This window comes from Bombus terrestris, chromosome 4 (assembly GCF_910591885.1).
Source record: "Bombus terrestris chromosome 4, iyBomTerr1.2, whole genome shotgun sequence".
Taxonomy (NCBI): domain Eukaryota; kingdom Metazoa; phylum Arthropoda; class Insecta; order Hymenoptera; family Apidae; genus Bombus; species Bombus terrestris.
In genome coordinates, this window is record NC_063272.1 from 7,004,740 (window position 1) to 7,028,317 (window position 23,578).

Genomic DNA, 23,578 nt, shown 5'->3' on the forward strand with positions numbered 1-23,578 from the left:
TTGCTCAGATGTTAACAATAGTATTGGACGAAGAACAGATTTCAATGTTAATTATTGTGAAAATAAGGACACTCTGCATAGAGGAACCACTTCAGACAATAATTGTCATCACGAATACGTATATTTTGTTACCAAAAGCTGATATTGCAGATATTACGACTACCTGATACAAATCAAATTCATAAACTGTTGAAACTCCTCGACGACTGTTCCTCCAGCCAAATCCTGGCTGTCAAATCCATTGAATAAAATGAAGGGAACACACCAAGGAAATATTACTGTGAAGTTCGCGGAGACTGCGGAAATACTGTCGCGACAAATATTCCCTTTTCAAACGCCTAGAAAAAAATAAGACCAAACTAACAATAAGGGAAAATATGCAAAGGAAAAAGAAATTTCATATAGACTGTAATTTTCTCAATGTGAACAGGTATTACGTATCAATTTTTTAAGGGGCGTTAATGAACACGATCGATGGCTGCGAATGACTGTAATTTCCATGCATTATAGATTACTTCTATAGACAGGCGGCAAGAGGAAAAAATAACAGTGGAAATAATAAATCGTGGCGAGGTGTTGTCGGATGATTCCTCGAGTTTTCCGCACAGATATTCTTCAGTTATCGAAGAGAGATGGACGTGTTCTACAGGCAGTACAACACTTATCGTATACTACTGAGTGTCTTAGGACTCTGGCCATATCACAAGTCGATTTACTCTACGATTCACAGAATATCGATCTCTTTAATTATGCTCATCTATATAGTTTTCCAGGTAATCAGAATTCATTATTGTTGTTATGCCTCCAATTTATGTGCATCGCAACGTTGTATTGCAAATCTACTCGTTACAAATTTGCGAGAACGTAATGCGTTTGCGTAATAACGTATGAATATGTTATTGTATTAACACTATAGAAAGATATGGCGTTCGTGTTGACATAAAGAATTACCAGAATATGTTTTCAGGTTTTATCGCTTTTTAAATCTGGTATTACATTTCGAGGTTGCATCGTAACATTATCTGCAATCTGTCCAGTTATGGTCATTTTCATGCGATATGTCACTTCTGTAGCAATGTTTCCTGTGGTACGTGATGCTCTAAAGTGAAGTTTATGAAGTTCAACTAATGAGATTCGTATATATTTTTACACATGGGTACAGACTATATATCTTTTTGACAACCTACGCACCATAGACATCATGCTGAAAGATCAACTGGAAGTTCAGATACTGATGAAATACGTAGATTATTCGACTTATATAATCTCCATTTTCCTATGTAAGAGAACATTTTCTATGTTCGTGGAATTTGTCACCGTAGTCGCGATTACCTTAATGTCTGAATGTTTCCTTCCGAATATTATGTAAACATAAAATAGTGAAACTTTGGTTATGTGATTGGCTTTATTAGAGAAAGCGATGAATACTGATCCATTTGTACTTGACGATGTTTTGTGCTGGAAATACTGTTCCTTTAATATGATTATATGGAAGATATGTGTTATTCGAATAGAAAAATGCGAAAATACTTCCATCGCCGCGGTTACGAGATTAACACTATTTGCTGGTATTATACAAAAGTATTCGGATGCGAAGATATCATTCTATCATTAAACCATTCCTGTTTTAGGCCTATGTTGCTCGTGGTCTTTATTCGGAGCGTTATATGTCTTCACTCCGATAACGTTGGATCTGCTAATGCCTATGAATGAATCTCGAAGACGTTATTTTTCCTACTTAACAATGTTTTCTCACGATCGGATAGAGTATGTCGATATCGTATACATGAATATCCTAGTCGTTTATGCAATTGGATCGTTGTGTCTGGCGGGTACGGAACTGATGTTGGCTGTGTTTGCCCACTACATGTGCGGAATGTTCGAGATAACTAGGTACGAATGAATATGCTGACTTTTATCTTTTTCACATGGTCATTGCGTGCAACAGACACATTACAACACTTACAAGGTTACAATGATCATGATGGTCAGGTAAATATACGATCAGCAAAACATTCAAACAATTCCATTTAAACGGAGAAGGTGTTTCACAGCGGACCGTTAATATTGCTGTCATAGAATTTCAGTAAATTTATTCAATTACGATTTACCTAACTCTCATTCTCAGACTTTCCTATTTTGCTCGTATGTGCTGTATGTTTCAGATGAAATTGTTTGTATGTATTCATATGGCCACAATCTATTTTCACTAAACTCAGCTTTAAAATCAATCGACCGAAGAGAAATGGTTACCTGTGTGATCAGTTAATTCTAATAAATATATCTCAATACAGTCATTAATACGATAATTCGCAGGCTGTCAGCTAATTAGGGTTAATTCAGACGATACAAAGTGAAATTCTTTGTTAAATCATATTTGTCTAAAAATTTCCGCACGTTTTTAGCTATCGAATGCAAAAAACAATTGCGGGTCTGTCTTCGTCGACGCAGATCGACCCGAACTTCAAGGACTTCCGCTACGTCGTAGACAATCATAGGAAAACACTACAGTTGGTACATTCGACTATAATGGGTATTCGATGGTAGATATTTAAGCTGATCCTACTTTGTTTTCCATGCATTTTCTGCCGATGTTTCTTGTGAAATTCATTCGCGTGACAAAGTTTCATCAATTACGTATTATCGAATTATCCGATACATTATCTTCTGCCATCTGCTGTAGCCGTGGTGTCTGTTTCTGTGAGTTTGCATCGAGTAAGTATCCTTTCAATCTTGCACGTTGTTGGGAGAAACCAAAATCCTCAATGAATGTAATGTGTGAGAGCACCTTCTCGAAGTTTTACACTTTCCCTGCTCTTTCTCTTATAAATGGTACACCGTAAAAGTGAAATCTGAAAAGGAATACTATCTTCCATTGGTTATGAATATATATATATATATATAGATAGTTTATACAAATATCGGTGACATCGACCGAATATTTCAGATCAATTTGTTGCACATAGAGTTCAAATATTTCGAACGAAAGTAAATTAAAATGTGTCCTTTATCATTACTTTTGTTAGGAGGATAGAATTTACGAGAAAAGACACTGACATTATGCGGAACAATTGAACACAATGGGAAAATTGATTCTAATTTATCCTAATGTTTTACAGGTTTCTAAAACGATAACAGACTCGAAAGATGAAAAAGAAATCTTCATCTGTATCTTTTTTCTTATTAGTCATTTAGCATTTTTGTACATATGTTGCTATTCCGGACAAATTATAATAGATCGCAGTCTGGACGTGTTCAAGGAATCGTAAGCTCAAATTTGACTAAATGTGGTTGTTCTGCCGTTGTTTATTACATTATTTTCTATTTATCTACATGTTCTGTTTACTAATTAAGTAACACGATTATAATACTAGTGTATGTTAAGCGATACAACAATATGTAGGTACAATTCTACATGGTATTGCATGCCTGTAAAAGCGCAGAAGTTGTTACTCTTTATCATGTTGAGGAGTTCAACGGAAAGTGTGATAAATATTTTCGGATTTTTCGTTGCTTCTCATGCCGGTTTCACGACGGTAATTCTTTCAGTCTGTTACTGTATAATCGATACCGTATATCTGCTAGTTAAATGTTATTGCATTTCAGTTGCTGAGTACGTCTTTCTCATACTTTACCGTGATATACTCAAGTCAATAGAATGTTTAATGCATCATTGACTTATGGTGTTGACAGCAGCGAAATTGTTACTTGAAGTCAGATTTCTGATAGTCAACGTGTGTATTCGCCGTTTTAATGAATAAAGTTTCTTTATTATGACGTTTTTTCATTATACTGTGTAAAATGCATACACTAGAAGTAACTATTATACCATAGTGTAAACTTTAATAATTAGTATGATATTGTTTCATACTAATATATTATAATATATAGTCACTCTCTTCTTCCTTCCAATTTTATACTGAACGATATGTCATATACAAATTAGAAACTTAATATCATCTGTTCCATGATTTTTTGACATATTTGCATAGTAAACATTTCTTGGTCGTTGGTCAACTGCGTTATACAAAGTCTAACACTCACCACTGCTTACTTTTGTAACCGAATACAAATATCAATAACTTAGTTTGTATGCAATCGAGCAAACACTATCTAGCGCAACAAACAGTACTATAATGACAGGTGGCACATCTTTGATTGCGAAGTTTGAGGTAGATAGCCCATAAACTTCTATTACGAATATTATAATCTTTTACGAATCTTTTTTATGCATGTATGTATTATGTGTGTCGTACGAAACATTTTAAAATTTATTTAACAACGTAATGGAACTTAACTATCGTAATTACATTGATAAGGTTTTACATAAACCCGAGAATATGCATAGAATCTACGAGATTTGCTTTCTTTACAATTTACTTTATATACAATTTACAATGTTAATAAGTCTTGGTATTCAGAGAAACCGATATGCTTTAGGGCGACCATTCGCTCTTTCCTTACTCCTCATTAGCCCAATTCTCTATTAAATATATGTTCGCAGTAAATACCTTGTAACATCTCTATACATCCGCAGACTAGTTTCAAATTTTACCAATCGTGATATTCGTATTTAATTGCGGCACTTCTGAAAGATCACAATTTTGAATACTTCACAATAACAATTACGGCGGTTGCACTATTGTATTTATTACAGTATCTATTTATATACTAATTAAAGTGCAAGTAAATTAAGTTTCCTAACATTTAACGACACTTTTATGTAACTATAAGAATTTGATGACACCGAGAAACGCTTTACTTGAGAATAAGGATGCGCGCAACTACTTTCCTATATAGAAGTTTTCTACACTTGTGTCGTTAAAACGGTGTTAAACAATTACAAAACATCAAACGATCTTTCCGTACATGCTTTCTATTCTGTTCTGCACGTGCGATACACTTTACTCCACGATGCAACACACACTGACGAGGAGTGGCAAAAGGGATAAGGCGGAACACGCGTGCGCGTTTCCAGGAAGAGCGGGGGAAAGCTGAAAATGGTGCGAAAGACCGTCTGTGCACTCTATAATTTACTTAATTCACCGATGTCTCGAAACACGTCGACTCCACTGTTATTATCGCACCCTTCCGAATCGTCCGCGAAAAACTTTCTCCTTATTTATAAAGACTTCCGGGGGATGGTTGAAGTGAATATTTGTGCGGCACCACAAGCATCAAATATCTATTAGTTTCCGAGAAGCATGGACTTCCTTGGCAGCAAATATTATAACATTAATCAGCAACTTCTACTGCTGACTGGTTTGTGGCCGTACGAAAAGTCCAAATTAACGGTCATTCTTAACTTCTATATGCTGGCGGTCTTCATGGTTGGTTTGATCATTCAGGTATACTCAATCCTCTTATAAGACGGTTCGCTGAAAACACGACTTCGATATAACACGGTGGAAAAATTGCGATAACCCTCCTATATCACGATATCCTTGTAATATTGTTTCGATTACGACACGAATTAAACGTGTTATTGAAGGATGGCCCGCATTTCCTTTAATCTTGCAATTTTTTGTGTTTGTTACTGTGGGCTTTCCTGCAAGTTTCTCTTGCAAGTTCAATCTATTATGAAATATTTTCGCGAGCCAGTGTAAGTATTATTCAACAATAAACAGGTAACAAACAATTACAGCTAACGAATATTTTCACCTCGGTGTACAATATTGACGACTTCATTTCCTATTCTGCCTACATGATAATAACAGCAATGTACATACTGAAATACTGCACGTTTTGTTGTCAGACCAAAAAAGTGAGTTATAAATACTAACGTGTGATCGTTGGTAGACAAGTGTAGTGAATTAAGGAGTTTTGTTTCCAAATGCAGATAAAGATATTGTTTGAACTCGTCAAACATGATTGGAACGATATTCAACACAACGAAAACGAATTGGATATGTTACGGAGTCGTACGTCTACTGGAAAGCTCATTACGATAGTTGCCACAAGTAAATTTATTTTACGAATAGAGAGATGTGAAAATTTAAAACACTCGAAAATCAATCATTTTTCGCTTCCATTGTTATTTTATCCATGATCTTTTGTTATATGATTTTTGCACATTTTTTAACGTATTAATGAACAATTTTTAGCCCAGCTAAGCCTATCACCCCTCAAAAAGGATGGCTGTACAATAATTTTCGTATTTATTTGGCAATTCTTAACAACGTTGTTTCTATTTAACGTTATTCTTCTATTTGAATAGTTCATCATCATCAGCAGAAAGTATAATTTAAAGACACTTATAATATCTTTGTTAATTTCGGAAAAATTTAATGTGTTCTATATATAAATATTTTTCCACTTTCTGCATGCTTATCTTTATATTACGATATATTAATCTTAAGGCGAAGTCAGCTGATGCCTAGTGATTTTAATGATCCTAAACACTTTAGTATTTATGTTATGGTAATTTTCATAATTTCAGCAATAATTGTCATGACTTCGATTCTGTTTGCCATATCTCAATTGCTGCCAGTCATTATCGATATCATGATACCTGCAAAGGAATCTCGATCGATCCACTCGGCCAATATGACGTTTATTATCATACGATATAAAAACTCTTCTTATTTTGCGTTATTTTCTTTGATTATTGTTAATATTTTGGGAGCAATAGTGATGACAACCACGGAAACGACTTACGTGATACTCTGTCAACACCTTGTTGGGATGTTTACAGTCGCAGGGTAAGAAATATTAACTACAACTTCTTTATTCCACCTATATTAATTCTAACATCATTACTTATGACTTTTAATTGTATTTGAACATTTCACATTTTGTAATTATAACATTTAACAAAGTTTTAAAAGTATTTTTTACTATGTCTTGCCCGAATTTGATTTTCAAAAAAAAGTATATATATATATATATTATCATTCTTTTAAATTGTAATACTCATTAAGATATTTTTCATATTTCAGTAATAAAATTGAACATGCGTTAGATTGTGACAAATTTGAATTGTCTCCCACACGTAAGAACATCGTGATTTTCTTAAGAATTGTAAACGCTGTGAACACGCACAAACGATGTCTCACGTTAGTATCTATAATTTTTAATCGTTGAATGATATTTATACGTGTTAGCAGGTATAAAACTGCATTGATAAATAGGTAATATATTCAGTACGAGGAAGAACGATTGTTTATTTCAAAGTTGCCGTTACGTGAGATAAGTGTAAGAGATAATTATGGCAATTGCATAAAATTATTATAACTATAAACATTTCACGAAATAAATATTTCTATTCTAAAATTTCTAATCGCCATTAAGCGAAAGATGCACCGTTACAATATAACTAAACATTCCTATAGATTGCTATAGGAGTATAGCATTGCTATAGATCCTGTAGATTACTATCTAAAGAACCCATTTATTTTCTTGTATTTAGTAAAATATCATGTCCCTTGATTTGATTCCTTTAAAATACTTCTACAGTAATATTAAAAATTTTCTTCTAACTATACGAGGAGTAAAGAAAATATTTCAAAGTGTTTGCATTAAAAGAATAAAGGAGAAGAAAATATAAGTACATTTTTTCTACAAATACATTTTGTTGCTTCAAAATATATAGAGTATATATGATGTTTTATATTGTTAAAGGTTTATTAAAGGCTTAACGAACACTTTCGTGTTGACTTACACAATTCTGCTTTTTCTCGGCATGGTTTCTCTTATTGTTCATCTCATTTACGTGAGTAACTGTTCTTCTTTATAAAAAAGAAAGATGAGTATTAGAAAAGCCTTGCAGGGAAGGAATGGATAGAATCAATTAAATAGTAAATCTCCAGAAAGGCAATTGAATTGGTTTCTTTCAATAACAGGTGTACGAACTGATATTTATCGCGTTTAATGTAAAAAAAGCTCTGATAATCTCAGTAGTAATTATCCTTCATTTCGGCATACTGTATTTTGGTAACTTCACCTCACAAAATATTCGAGATCACCATGCTGCTATTTTCTTTTACGCGTGAGTACTTCATTTTTCTGGTTTTTACTTAGAATACAAATTATTTGTATTTTCACGTGTTGTGATTTGCATGTCTACAAGATTTTCTTTAAGTTATTTAACAAAGAGAAAGAGATGATATAACAATAAAAAATCTAAAATCTAAAAATAAAATATATGATGGAAATATTTTGATTTAGTTACAAGTAAAGAAATTTAAATAAGTAATTTTTTAGTTTCCTAAGAGTATCAAAATTGTCATAGCTGTAAAGTGATACCTCTTACAACGAATTAGAATAAACATTATGTGACGTGTTACACGAATTCTTACGAAAGATTTTATTAACTTTAGATACAATTACAGATTGTGTTTCTCATATTTACAGATACAGCGCGAAATGGTATGAAGCTCCCGTGTGGATACAAAAACTATATCTTTTCTTGATGATAGAAACTACAATCGACATAAAAATAATTCTTGGTTTCTATAGTCCATCGGTAGAAGGTTTCTTCAGGGTATCTATAATTTGCTGAATTTTATATCTATTTTTACTGCCATTAACTTTGGGTAATTTTACATTCGTCATTAAGATCGAAAACTCTTTTTCTAGCTTGTAAATTTGAGCGTCAGTTATCTTATGGCGTTTCATTCCATGCAAAGAACGAAATAAGAAATTTTTATATTAGTCGACGAGCTCAGAAATTCAATTAAATAAATAATGTTTCAGTTATTAAACTGCAATTTATATTCTTCCTTTTTCTAATACGTGACACGAAAAAGAATTTTTTAACTTAGGTTTCAAAGTTAATATTTTATGGGAGTATAAAAACAGCAGCTCTTCGCTTTTGCTTGAGTAAGGTCATGACCCTCGCTTATGAAACGTTTATTTTTTCACAAGAGTCCTTATATCGATTTTCCTTTGCATACCGTACTTTCCCCGTAACACATATTCGCACCCCTTCACGAGGAATCAATATCTTCTGACACACAAAAGGAACTTCTTTCTAAGAAATCTTCATCCTCCTATCCTTTCTCTTTTATCGAATTTGTATCAAAATCACTGAATAACATTATTTTACTTACTTTGATATATTTCTTTTCCTATAATACATCGAGTACTTTGATATAAGAAGATAATTCTGCAGAATATTTCTTTCGTATTAACTCCACGATTATGTACATCAGTGGCAGATGTAACAATTAATATTACTTTTTATTCAACTATAAATTATTATGCAAATTTATATATTTGGGGATATATTTAAAGATAACGGAATCTAGGCAGAGAATTATTTTATCCACTAAATATTATAAATGAAATACATAAAAATCCGCAGTTCACTTTCTATAAGAATTCTGTTGCATTGGAATTTTAAAGAAATTTCATTACAATCTTATTAAAAATCAACTGTCTCATCTGACAATCGGTTTCTCAAAATCTGAAAACATTTGACATACCGTAGAAAAAGGTTTTAACGCACAGAACACACAAAAGTTATCTATGATACATGTCGAAATATTTTCGCGAATCACTGTGCACAGATAAGTATACAACAAACAACAATCAGAGGTAGTTGAAAAATATAAAAAATCTGTATTTGTGTGAATTGCAGAAAATAGGAAGTGATGTCGAGACACTTGGCGCGACAGTAATTATAATTTCACCCCTAGATATATTTCTTTTACCTTCGGTAGAATTTCTTTTTTCACCCTCGCTACATAAGAAGCCGATGCAACTATCGATTCATGCAAATTGCCCGTGCTGTCAATCATTTTTGCCACTTCTCTCGATATTTTCCCCTTCTCCCTCTTAATATTTTGCCTCCTCCTTCTCCGTATCTTGCCATAAATTCAGAAAGGGGGGGATTGTATACCTAGCAACCGATTGATCGAAACACACTCGTGCTTCAGACTTCGTAGGAGAATGACGTGCTTCAGGAGATCGGACTACTCGTTCATGAAGAAGCTTCTGTTGGTTTTAGGATTCTGGCCAACTCCAAACTCGAAGTTTCGTCTATTTCGAATCACTTTCATTTATACGGTTTACATCGGTTATCTACTGCTCGAGGTAATCATAATAATAACTATTTTACATGACACGTTCACACGACGCAAATATTACGTTCTACTCTTTACAACTTTACGGCATATACTATACATTCAAATCTTTCGATGTAACAAGCTATAATGTTATTTTAATTTTATTATGATTCTATTGCAATTTGATTTTATGTCGTTGTTATCTAGTCATTTATGCTGGACGAAACTTGTTGATCGGTGAAATTCCTTATTTTATTAATAGTGACTGTAATCAGCAGTGTTCATCGCAGTGAAAGTGTTTGAATGATCTTTCGCGAAAATTATGTTCTTCTATTTCATTTGATATTAACACATCGCATATATATTTCAAAAGTGTCACGACTCAAATTAACCTTGCTCTGTCTTGGAAGAAAGTCAGAACAAGGGACATTGGACAAAAACGATGTTCCAGACCAAACTATGGACCAGAGTTTCTGAGGATGATGTTATTTTTTTAAAAACGTATGTGATGTAAATACGGGACCAATTTATATTGCGAGTCAATGTATCGTTCGGCGAATTTCAGTGAAATATGCGAAAGCATTTGATGTGAAAGTGTTTGAAGAATATGTAAATATATAAAAGATCGAATTTGTAACGACGGTAAATTTATCGTGGACGAGAAACACTACTCGAGCTTTCAGTGGAAATTTTTCACGTCGGTGTGAACAGACGGGTAAAGCACTAAAATTCTTATAATATCGTGAATCCATTTCCGAATATATAATTACGTTTTCGTAAACGTCGAAATTAATTTTATGAAAAGTGTTTGCATATTTCTGGCAGTTGAAAATAGATTGAAATCTGAAATCACGTGGTAATCTGTTATGATTAGTAGCTTTAGAGCTATAGCGAGAGGGCCGAATTGATATTTAGTTTAATTTGTGAGTTGTGTCTTTAATTGTGGAATTGTAATTGTACGTTACACCGATGTAATCAACGAGAATGCTATAGCGCGTATTGATCTGAAATATTCACTTAAACGGACCAGTGTACTTTTTCAAGCATCGCATACGAAAATTATAATTTTCTCAAGCACACGTATATTTTTAGACAACATGGTTTTACACGTTTGAGTGCGACATGAATTGCGTGGCGAATGTTCTGTCCATTTTTGTACTGAATATGATGACAGTTTTCAAATACTTCTTTCATCATAGACATATGACTGCTGTAAGTTTCCGTTTGCAACGTTAAATTTGTTATTTAGAAAATTTACAATTTTTATTTTTATTTTGCAATTAACAATTACCATTCAATATTAATAAAAATGAACATTCACGATCCTATTGTTAGGTATATACTTTGTACACAGCGATCGAATTCGACTGGAAATTCTTGAAAAACGATAAACCGAGCATTGAAATTATTCGGAAATACGCAGAGTTGGTGCATACTGTATCGATATCGCTGATGAGTATGAAATTCATACCGAAACAAAAATATTCATTTCTGGTATCAATTTTGCGGTGTAAAAATATGTATGAATTTCAGTTTTCATGTGTTCCGGTAGCATTGTAATGGTTTTCATGTATCAGGCACTGCCTGTTCTTCAAATACCAGAAGAAAATTATACTAGATTCTGGCAACGACCGTTTGCTTTGAAAGCATTAGGGAAAGCTATAAGTTATCCTACTCTTTATCTGATCTCCTTGAATGTATTGCTTAATGGTATAATCTTGACAGCTTTGGAAATAACCTTTATGGCTTTGTCAGAGCACATATGTGGATTGTTCAAAATTACAAGGTAAAAATAAAACTAATCGGTAGGTGTATGTAAATCTGTTTTATACTATTACCTCAATGTACTGTAATGTTCACGTTATAACGAGTAATTATTTACATTTTATATATTACATTATACATATGTACATTTTATTTTATATCTATATTTTATTACGTGAACGATTTTCAGTGGGATTATGTACGTATGTTGGACACAAATTAATTAAGTCGATTAAATGTTTCTGAGCATTTTCCGTGAATAATATCAAAAATTAAAACATTATATGCACACTGCACATACCGAATGCTACTTACAATACGGTTTAATTTGTAAATTAGATATATTTTATATTGGCGATAATGACCATTAATAGAATAAGACATTTGGAATTATAAAGGCTACTATTATCCTTCTAACCATGCACGAAGGAATCATTAACAGCTTGGTGGGAATTTTATATCCAATTGTACTATTTTAATTTTTTCCAACGGAACTGAATATTTTCAAGAATTTCACTTAATTTTTTTTATTTAATTGCCGGTATTTCTTAAATCTTTAGAATTAATTTAAAATTTCAAGTAATATTTACAACATGTGATAATCCCGGGAAAAAGTAAATTTCGCCGTAAGCATGTGGTTAGAAAATTAATTAATTATAAAATTATAAAAAAACTGATGTACAATTTTTATGTCACTTTGATGTTTTTAATGTAGCACTATGTTATAATTATATAGTTACAGCATTATTAAGCAACTTGATAAAAGAGAATCAATGAATGATATCAATGTTTATGCATATTCCACTTCGGTGTAGCTATCACTTGAGGTACACTGCAAACGAATATATTACGGAAATTTCTGGATGCGAGAAAAGTAATGACGTTTACACGAAGATACTATTCGCCGTGCGTGTTCACATAAAAGCGACGAAGTTAGTAGATACCTGCGATAATTTCTTATTATATCTACTAAGAATTGGGACTAGCCTGTTTTCAATCTTTTAAGGCATGTACAGGTCATATGGGACATGTTTGGAATACATTACGTCATTCTATTAGTTTTTGGTATCATTGGAGCAACCATGGTGTTTGTGAGCGTGAGTAACATTGAATTTTCATGTCAACGACATGACTATTAATTTTTTCATTCTACATTAATAATTATTTGATGTATATTCAAATATATAAGTGGAGTCTCTCTCTCTTTCTCTCTCTCTCTCTCTCTCTCTCTCTCTCTCTGTCTCTGAATATATTGATCAAATTTATGCAAATGAATTTCATTTTGCAACTGAAGAATGTTATTACTACATATACCACGTACGATATCAAAAAACAATTTTTTGAAAATTGATTTTCAGAACTTCAATATTTTACGAAGTAAGTAGTATATTTAAGAGGATAATAATTATCGTATGCTGTATAATTTTTACATTACTTCTAATATTATTCTCCTTTAAAGAGAAAAAAGTTTTCTTATTTTCCATTAATAATAAATAAGATCTAAGATACTGTGAGTTATTTGGAAGTTCAAGTAATGAAATTTACAAAATTATTGAATTAGTTTTATCAATCGGTGCAAACGAACGACGAGGGACGAATATTAATGATAATACTCATCCTTTTGTTATCTTTTGTTTCTTACGCTACATTAACAATGTACTTTGGCCAAAGATTAATCGATCACAGTTTAGGTGTCTTTTACGACGCGTAAGTATTCCACTTATCGGATCAGAATATTATTAACTTTATTTTAATAATAGTAATAACGATAATTATATTGTGCATACTTATAGAAATTCATACTTTTTTGGAGATGACTAAGGCAAAAGAAATTAGAAAAAGAAAAAAATTGTCTAACATTACTTATTTACTTATTTACTTATTTAAAAAAATATATTTCTTTTATAAAAAAGAAGGGTATATATAGAAAAACGACATACATTCTCGTATAAATTTTAGATACAATTCTCATTGGTACAAAATCCCTGTGAAAGCTCAAAAATTGTATTTAATGGTACTCACACGTAGTGTAAGAGGCTGCTCATATTCCAAGGGCAAATCCTTCGTTTCGTCGTTACAGGGTCTAACCGCGGTAACACGATTTATTTCTGTTACAGTATAGTCCAATCAATGGAGCTATTGGAATGAATTTGATCTGATCTAACGAAAATTTCTGCATAAATATTATGGAAAATCAGTAGTTGCGCCTCCTGAAAATTTTCTGCTAAGTTCGATGAAAGTTCAGTGTAGCAAACATGACCTCTTTCTCGATACGTTTCTTAAATTATATCTTCTACATACGCGTTTTTATCACCTCTATTTGTTCGTTTTTAAACGTTGTTTGTAAAAGAATTTGTTGCAAGATCGTAAACGTAATATGTACGTTGCAAAATAGTAAGAAACGCAGCATGTGTATTATCAGGCGCCCGAAATGCATCCTTTGATGGACAGATCAATCTTCATTTATGATAATCTGGATTTGGGATCGTCAGTTTAAGCATAATATGTGTGTAAAATCAGGTCGACCGATTGAGTCTCACACAATCAGCTTGTTAATTACGACAGGTTGTAACAGTTTTCAATCCTGTGACTGTTAAATGAAAGTTTTGTCACTGGTCCAAGATTTGTTACGCATACCTTGCCATGACACAAGCAATCAAAAAAATATCGACGTCTTAATTTCTGCAATTTCCAGAATTTTTTGAAATTTGCTCGATATAATTAAATTCAAAATTTTCGTAGTTTTCAACTTTTAAGAGAAATTTTGCATGCATGGTGGGAAGCCCGGTGAATTAATGCTATGAAACATTGAACGTTGTAATCCGTTGAAAAAGTTCCGAGTTAATAAACTCCAAATTCGGAAGCTGGTTACTGTAAAAAATACACTGCACATCCCGTGGAATATTGAAAGGTATATTCTGAGTAGGAGCTCCTAGTATTTCTTCCACATTAAATTTAGGCTGAGGATCCAAATCCAGATTATCATAAACAAAGGTTGATACGTCCTATGACTTTCGAACAGACAAAAATATACATGCTGTTTCTTCGTTTTTTAATATTTTTCAACGTACCAATTATTTTTACGATTTCGCAACAAATCTTATCTCTTGAAAGAGTGTTTCGAAATGAACGAAAAATACATGTGACTTTTTACACAGAAACGCGTTCTTAGAGGAAATATTTAAAGAAACGTGTCAAGAAGATAATCGTGTTTGCTATATCGAATTTCCACGAACTTAGCACAAACTTTTCAGGAAGCACAACCACAAGTATTCATTTAATTATGACATTTGGCACTGATTTATGTGAAAGCTCTCGTTATATCAAATCAAATCCATCCCAATAGTTCTATTGATTGAACTAGTGTCAGAGTATAAATGCAGAAAGCAGATCTTTGTAAAATTTGTTTCTTACATTACAGGTCATAAACACAACGTTTTCGTATGTCACGTTCTTCTATTCCGCAAAAAACTAACGTTTTTAAAAAAGCTGATAAAAGACGGATCGAGACATAAATGATGTTTGCCCTAATAATTTTGACATTTAACAGTCTGTTACGTATCATTGATGTTGTTTGCACAATATATGAAATTATTCTTGACATATTACTGTTTATAACTGTATTTTCGGAAATTAAAAAAATTGTTGTAAATTGTCTTTTATATTTTTACCCCTTCTTTGTGGATTTTAAAATATTTCTACGTATTAGATTGTATTTATTAATTGTAGGGATAATAGATATTTACTTACACTCGTGAACGTCTATGAACATTCCATTTAGATTCATCCAATTATGGACAAACAAAGGTGATCTCTTCGAACTAATTGGAAATTTTTCGATAAACGATGGAAAATATGGTTTTTTGAAGGACATCCAAACAAATCTGCGAATAAACATCATATTAATCATTTGAAAAATTATTTCGCCAGTAACGGAGGTAACATAATATTCTATTAAATATTTTTGTAAATCATTAGAAGTACTGTATTTATATGTACATATACAAATGTCATGTAATAATTATCTATTAATTTAATGCACAAATTTTATGTTATGCACAAAATCGTTTTCATCCAATTTAATTAATGAAGATACATATGGAACTATTTGTACTCCGTGGTAGTGGTCGAAGTTCTTATCCGCTATGTCAGGAATGCATATTGATTTTTCATTCCCCTGTCATAGTTCTCCCATAACATACATTTTTACTTTTTCGTAAGAAATCGACATGCCCCTGTCACGCTAATGCCTCTCGTTTTTTGTTTCCCCTCTTCCTTTTACAAAAATTGTACTTTGCGTTCATGCTCCACTTTTAAACAGATTATATTAATTTAATTTCCGTTATGTAAATGGAATTTAAGATTATATACACGACGGGTGCCAATATGATTAAAATTTAATTTCTATCAAAACGTAATCAGATATTAGAGATTGTAATAATTAATATCTTTAATTCACGAATTTTTAAGAATTTATTAAACCTTTTTCCTTTTCCAGCCGCGGTCAACGTCGAGATCGTGTTCCACATATTCCATTGCATAAATTTGCAATTCAATAAACAAAAACATTTGCATTTTTCCCACTCATTTTGATGAGCTAACTTACCGACCGAAGAATAAACTGTGACCCAAATCTAATCCAAGTCCGGATTTTCCGATACTGCGAGATACCATGTACAAGAAAGAATTTACGTGTACAAAAGAAACGTGTTTCAATATTTAATGTAACATAGGTTAATTATCATAAACAAAACTACTTTCCTTTCGGTTGTGTAGTTCCATAACCAAAAAAAAAAAAACACTAAATAAAAAATATAAAATAACACTAAAAAAAAACACACAATCTCGTACTATGGCAGGCTACGCGCAAAGTTTCCGTTCTGAAAAGACATTATCCGACAGCATTAAACGTCAAGCAACAGCGTGGACAATATATAGCACGTTCTTCTGAAACTCTTTAAAGCAGAACAGTAGAATCGAATAACCACGCTTCATGTTTCTACATTATATGTCACTGTCCAATGTCAAACGATCACACCATGGTTCGCAAATCTTAATTTTCTATTAATCTTTAGAGAATTGGACTTGTACGAGATTTTTCGTAAAATACACATTTTCTAGCTACGTTGATCGGATTGATACTTTTAAGATGAAGTTCTCTTTCAATACATTCACTGCTGTCAATGCATACTGTGCATCGCGTCGGTACAATTATTTAAGCAATACTATGGACAGAACTATTTTATTTTTATGCTCTTCTGGCATTGGCAGAAAGATATTATTGTGCTTGCTAAAAATGTCAAGTAATGCGGGCAATTATTAATAATTTTGTCAATTATTGTAACCAAAAGTACAACTGTCTATTGAAAACTATTGGAAAAAGATTGAAAGAAAATGTGAAGTATACTTGCCTTTGATTGCAACCTGTTGCATTCGCGTCAAAATTTCTAAAACATTAACGTGGCTTAACGTTCTATTAGTTTGATCATCAGCCATGGATTCTCAACTATGTCCTCTTCGAGAACAGACTCGTACACACAAGCTCTATGCATCACTGTTGAGAATAGGGAGCAACTTGTTGCACAGTGAATCAGGAATGGGCAAGTATACTGCAGTGGGGACGATCATGCGTGAAACAGACGGACACGGAAGGGAAATTGACGTCATTAAATTTCCATAACATTGGAAACAGGCCATCGGTCGGTTTCCCAGCTCCAACTCATTCAAACGTGAAAACACGAGAAACGGTTGCACGAGTTCTCACGAAGTATGCAATCAACTCCACGATTTCATCCCTAGGATAAAACATTGTAGAAGTCGCACACCGGTAGATTAATGGAACTGCAGCTTTTAATAGACAGCTATTTGTTTCTCCTTCGTTTCGTTTACTAGTTGCATTAAGTTACATTATGGTTCTTTAACTTTCCAAACGCGTCGAACAAGAAAATTGTAGCTGAGTTAATACACGAGATAGTCAGGGAATCGGAGAAACTTGTTGCAAGTCCACTGTCATAGACGAGTTTTTGCCTCCCTGTAACGATGGAGGATCCGCAAAATCCTATACTGAATAAGATTTTCTTATCGGTGGTCGAACTCTCGCCGTACGATAATTCGTGGCTAACTAAAATGAAAGGAGTTTTTGGCGCGGCGATGATGGTCTGTTCTATAATGTGTCCAGTATGTGTCTTTATTTTATTAATTTAGATATTTTTACATTTCCTTTTTTAAGATTCAAGGTTCCTTTTAATTCAACGCCTTCGAATTTATAGATAAAGGGCATCGCAGAAATCCTTCGAGACAACTAGCGGTGTTTAAAAGTAACGAGGATGGTCGACAAATAGTTTTTAGATACGCGGAGAAAGAATAACTCCTGTGCATAATATTGACATGTAGGAAATTCTGTTTCGAGTTTTTAACGAAACACTTTTTTATCTCTTATTTTTTTGTCCTTCTTTCTTGGTATATTTTTGATAATAGAATTAGCGTAGAAGCGTAGAATTTGTTACCCTTTATCATGTTGAGGAGTTCAACGGAAAATGTGATAAACCTTTTCGAATTTTTCGATGCTTTTCATGTCGGTTTTTCGATGGTGATTTTTTCAGTCTGTTTAGTATAATCGTTGTCTGATATCTGCTAGTCAAATGTTATTGCATTTCAGATGCTGAGTACGTCTATCTCGTACTTTACTATGATATACTCTCTTCAGTAGAATTTCTCCTACATCATTGACTTTACGATAGTTGTTGGTAGTGATGATACGAATTAATATTTAATAATTGATAATTTAATAATAAATTATTTATATTAATCATTGATTTATATTTCATTCTTCTGGAAATTCTGAAGTGGAATAGAATTTTGATTTTCGATTAATTTTATTTTTGCCATTCTTCACCCTTTTAATGTCAAAAACATTCAATAAAAAAGATTTTATAGTGTTATATTTACAATCACGTGTCCTTCGAATGACAGACATAATATGTGGTTTTACTGAAAATATCATATTAATGTGGTACATTGCGTTATTAGTACACAGAAGATGTAATTGCGAACGAATAATTTGTATAATTATTAACACAAGCAATATTTTAATATCTTTCTGATACTGGAATATTGTGACGAGCACTGTTTTTTGAACACAAACACAATTTTGGTAATGTTAGAATTCGTTTCCTGTAAAACGTAGGAAATGTGACCTATGATGTTCTTTCTTTGTGATTTTCATCTACAATCAAAAATCGGAGTTATGTTTGATTTTTTCGTGCGATCATACATCGATAGTAAACGAGTATTTCTTTTCCTTTTCGGAATAGTCGGAGAGGTTTGTGAGTTTAGAATCGTTAATCTTTATATAATTCCAGACATTTCAGCATGATAATCCCAATTATTGAAATTATTAAAATGTAGCATATTTCATTTTTTTTTTTCAACTGAAATAACACCATATGCATGGATAAAATTCGTCTGACGTTTTATAATTTAGCTACATGGAAGTCATAGTATGATAATAAGCAGCACTTTTTTCATGATATATTGTTACGACTCTGTGTATATTTTATGATCCTCCGTTTCTATTTTTTCAGTTCTAACAGGAAATTCTTATTTTGACGGCAGCAGATTCCTTTATATTGTCTTGTATATTTGTTACAGAATTCCTATAGAAAATCTACATTTCAACAATATCTGGTGCTCATAAAATTTCCAGCTTGAAATTTCACAAAGATCTGGATATATATTGAAAATTGCTGTTCTCAAATATGGAGACATCTAAGTTGACAAGCGACTATAATGAGAATACCTGAGTCATATCTTCCATGATAGAATCAGTCGTTTTTGTATACGTTTTGTCAATTCTTCCGTTATCTCTTATTTTTCCGAATTACCCGTTAGTCATCGTAAAAATTCATGTCCATAACCCATCACTATGGAAATTAATTACTGATTCATCCTCTATTCTTTCGCCATATCTGCAATACAGAAAGTTTGCCATTTTCAGACGATTCTACGATATACATTGTCAATCTTTTCAATTTCGAACATTGGACCATATTTCAACGATTCGCTAATATTGTATTTTCAATCGGGTGTAATATATTATATAATATTTTATCTGTAATATCGCATTCTTACCGTACATTGCGTTGCTTCATATAGAATCAAATGCCAAACGATCTAGCGCAAAATTTATAAGAAGAACAATATTACTTACTCAGTTGTTACAATAGCATTGGATGAAGAACAGATTGCAATGTTAATTATTGTAATTAAATAAGTTAAATAAGGACACTCTGCATAGAGGAACCACTTCAGACAATAACTGTCATGAGGAATAGGTATATTTTATTGCAAGAAGCTGATGTTTCACATATTGCGACTACCTGATACAAATCAAATTCGTAAAATGTTGATACTTCCCGACGGCTGTTCGTCTTTATCAAATCCATTGAACAAAATGACGAAGGAAGCACGCCAAGGAAGGGTTGCTGTGAAATTTGTGGCGTTTGTGGAAATACTATCGCCGCGACAAATTTTTCCTTTTCTAATACCTAGAAAAAAGTAAGACCAAACTGAAAATAAGGGAAAATATGCAGAGGAAAAATATTGTACGTAGACTGCAATTTTCTCAAAGTGAGCATCTATTATGTATCAATTTCTTGGAAGGCGTTAATGACCTCGGTCGATGCCGCGGAATGACTGCAATTTCCATGCATTATAAATTACTTCTATAGACAGACGGCACGAACAAATTCAAGAGGGAACGATAACAGTGCAAATAATAAATCGTGGCGAGGTGTTGTCGGATGATTCCTCGAGTTTTGCTCACATTCTTCGGTAATCGAAACAAGATGAACATGTTCTACAGGCAGTACAACACTTATTGTATACTACTGAGTATCTTAGGACTCTGGTCATATCACAAGTCGATTTACTCTACGATTCACAGAATATCGATCTCCTTCATTATGCTCGCTTATATTGTTTTCCAGGTATGCAGAATTCATTATTTTTATGCTCTCAATCTATGTACACCGCGAGGTTTTATTGCGAATCTACTCGTTACAAATTTGCGAGGAGATAAATATGTTATTGTATTAACACTATAGAAAAATATGGCGTCCGTATTGACATAAAGAATTAACAGAATATGTTTTTAGGTTTTATTGCTTTTTAAATCTGGTATTACATTTCGAGGTTGCATCGTAACGTTATCTGCAATCTGTCCAGTTATGGTCATTTTCATGCGATATGTCACTTCTGTAGCAATGTTTCCTGTGGTACGTGATGCTCTAAAGTGAAGTTTATGAAGTTCAACTAATGAGATTCGTATATATTTTTGCACGTGGGTACAGACTATATATCTTTTTGACAACCTACGCAAGATAGACACCACACTGAAAGATCAACTGGAAGTTCAGATACTGATGAAATACGTCGACTATTCGACTTACACAATCTCCATTTTCCTATGTAAGAGAACATTTTCTATGTTCGTGGAATTTATCGCCGTAGTCGCGATTACCTTAACGTCTGAATGTTTCCATCCGAATATTATGTAAACGTAAAATTGTGAAACTTCGGTTATGTGATTGGCTTTATTAGAGAAAGCGATGAATACTGAATTATTTGTTCTTGACGATGTTTTATGCCAGAAATACTGTTCCTTTAATACGATTATATGGTGGATATGTGTTATTCGAAGAGAAAAACGCGAAAACACTTCCGTCTCCACGATTACGAGACTAACACTATTTGCTAGTACAAAAGTATTCAAATGCGAAGATATCATGCTATTGTAGTATCAGGAATATTTAGGTATAAATTTTTCCTGATACTATTTATAATTTATTTACAATAAGTAAACTAAACAGATATTGATTAGACAAAAAACGATGGTTGTTTAACTTGAACTAATTTTCAACAATCTTATTTTACTTCAACCACTCTTGCAACTCAACAACGCCAACCACTCAATCTCTCAACAACGCTAGCAACTCTCGCAACTCGACAACGCTAACAACTCTACTCCTCGACTTCTCGACTAACTCTGACTTCTCGACTCACTCTTTGAACCCATATCGTCCCCTTCCTATAGCCTTCTTTTTTTTTCTTTCCTTAATCTCACCATGCCGACGCTCCGCAAGAATTAGGCGACCTTAGTCACGTAGGCTTTTTTCCTATGTAAACTAACAACTGAATGACAGACGACACTGTTTTGACCGATCTCTAGTCAGGCCTTCCTTTTACGATACTACACTATTATTAAACCATTCCCGTTTTAGGCTTATGTTACTCGTGAACTTTATTCGGAGTATCGTATGTCTTCACTCCGATAACGTTGGATCTGCTGTTGCCTTTGAACGAATTCCGAGAACGTTATTTTTCCTGCTCAACAATGTTTTCTCACGATCGGATAGAGTATATTGATATTGCATGCGTGAATATCCTAGTCGTTTATACAATTGGATTGTAGTGTCTGGCGGGTACGGAACTGATGTTGGCTGTGTTTGCCCATTACATGTGCGGAATGTTCGAGATAACTAGGTATGAATGAATATGTTGACTTTTCTCTTTTTCACATGGTCATTGCATGCAACAGACACCTTACAACACTTACAACGTTACAATGATTATGATAATCAGGTAAATATACGATATGCAAAACATTCAAACAATTCTATTTAAACGGAGAACGTGTTTCACAGCGGACCGTTAATATTGCTGTCATAGAATTACAATCATAGAAGTACAATTATTGTGACAATTTAGTCAAACGCAGCTTTCAAATCATTCGACCAAAAGAAATGGTTTCCTATGTAATCATTTAATTCATAGAAATATATCTCTATCCAGTCAAAAATGCGATATTTCGTAGGCTGCTGACTGTTTGGAGGTTAATTCAAACGATACAAAGTGAAATTCCTTCCTAAGTCATATTTGTCTAAAAATTGGTGCACGTTTTTAGCTATCGATTACGAAAAACAATTGCGGATCTGTCCTCGTCAAGACAGATCGACGCGAATTTCAGGGACTTCCGGCACGTCGTGGACTGTCATAGGAATACACTATAGTTGGTACATTCGACTATAATGAGTGGTAGATATTATATGATGGTGATATCTAAGCTGATCATACTTTGTTTTCCATGCATTTTCTGCCTACCTTTTTTGTTTCATCGATTATGCATTATCAAATTACATGGTACATTATCTTCCGCCATGTTCTGTGTTTCTAGTTTCTTTCTCTGTGTCTTTGCATCGAGTAAATATCCTTTCATTCCTGCACGTTGTTGAGAAAAGGTAAAATCCTCAATGAATGTAATGTGTGAAACCATTCCCGAAGCTTTTAGATTTTCACAATTCTTTTTCTTATAAGTGGGACACCGTGAAAGTGAAATCTGAAAAGAAATACTATCTGCCATTAGTTATAAATATATATAGATTGTTTATACAAATAACGTTAGCGTCTACCGAATATTTCAGATCAATTTGTTTTGTATCGAATTTAAATAATTCAAACGAGAGTCAATTGAAAAGTGTCCATTAACATTACTTTTGTTAGAATGAAAGAATTTGCGAGAGAAGATAAATAATGCCGAACGATTCAACAGAATGGGAAAATTGATTCTAAGTTATCCTAATGTTGTACTGGTTCTTAAGACGATAACAGATACGAAAAATGAGAAAGTTTCTTCATCTGTATTTTTTCCCTTATTAGTCATTTAGCGTTCTTGTACTTATGTTGCTATTCCGGACAAATTATGATAGATCGTAGTCTGCACATGTTTAAGGAAACGCAAGCTCAAATTT

At 33.0% G+C, this 23,578-nt stretch overlaps 2 protein-coding genes and 3 long non-coding RNA genes across 8 annotated transcripts in view; 4 read left to right on the top strand and 1 right to left on the bottom strand.

The window, feature by feature from the left end:
• LOC100646409 (mannosyl-oligosaccharide 1,2-alpha-mannosidase IA) overlaps positions 1-23,578 on the top strand; it is a 702,484-nt gene that overhangs the window by 605,380 nt on the left and 73,526 nt on the right. The window lies entirely within an intron of this gene.
• Positions 1-23,578, bottom strand: part of LOC110120134 — a 34,964-nt gene that overhangs the window by 1,113 nt on the left and 10,273 nt on the right. The window contains exons 2-5 of the long non-coding RNA XR_007223623.1: positions 22,932-23,166; positions 19,570-20,317; positions 15,522-19,495; positions 164-338 (exon numbers count right to left, since the gene is read on the bottom strand). This is a non-coding gene — a long non-coding RNA (uncharacterized LOC110120134). The remainder of the gene's footprint in view (positions 1-163; positions 339-15,521; positions 19,496-19,569; positions 20,318-22,931; positions 23,167-23,578) is intronic.
• LOC110119251 lies at positions 311-3,248 on the top strand. Its single transcript, XR_007223626.1, has 5 exons — positions 311-430; positions 511-773; positions 968-1,280; positions 1,632-2,715; positions 3,120-3,248. It is a non-coding gene; the product is annotated as an uncharacterized LOC110119251 (long non-coding RNA).
• Positions 8,711-11,699, top strand: LOC125384827. Its single transcript, XM_048404821.1, has 3 exons — positions 8,711-10,035; positions 11,100-11,219; positions 11,343-11,699. Exons 1-3 carry the CDS (start codon positions 9,892-9,894, stop codon positions 11,565-11,567), a joined length of 489 nt encoding a protein of 162 aa, XP_048260778.1. The 5' UTR covers positions 8,711-9,891; the 3' UTR covers positions 11,568-11,699.
• LOC125384828 lies at positions 11,758-15,387 on the top strand. Of its 2 annotated transcripts, none has more exons than XR_007223625.1 (3): positions 11,758-12,868; positions 13,731-13,863; positions 15,193-15,387. It is a non-coding gene; the product is annotated as an uncharacterized LOC125384828 (long non-coding RNA). The 2 variants fall into 2 exon arrangements; XR_007223624.1 differs by having other exon boundaries at positions 11,758-12,703; positions 12,778-13,863.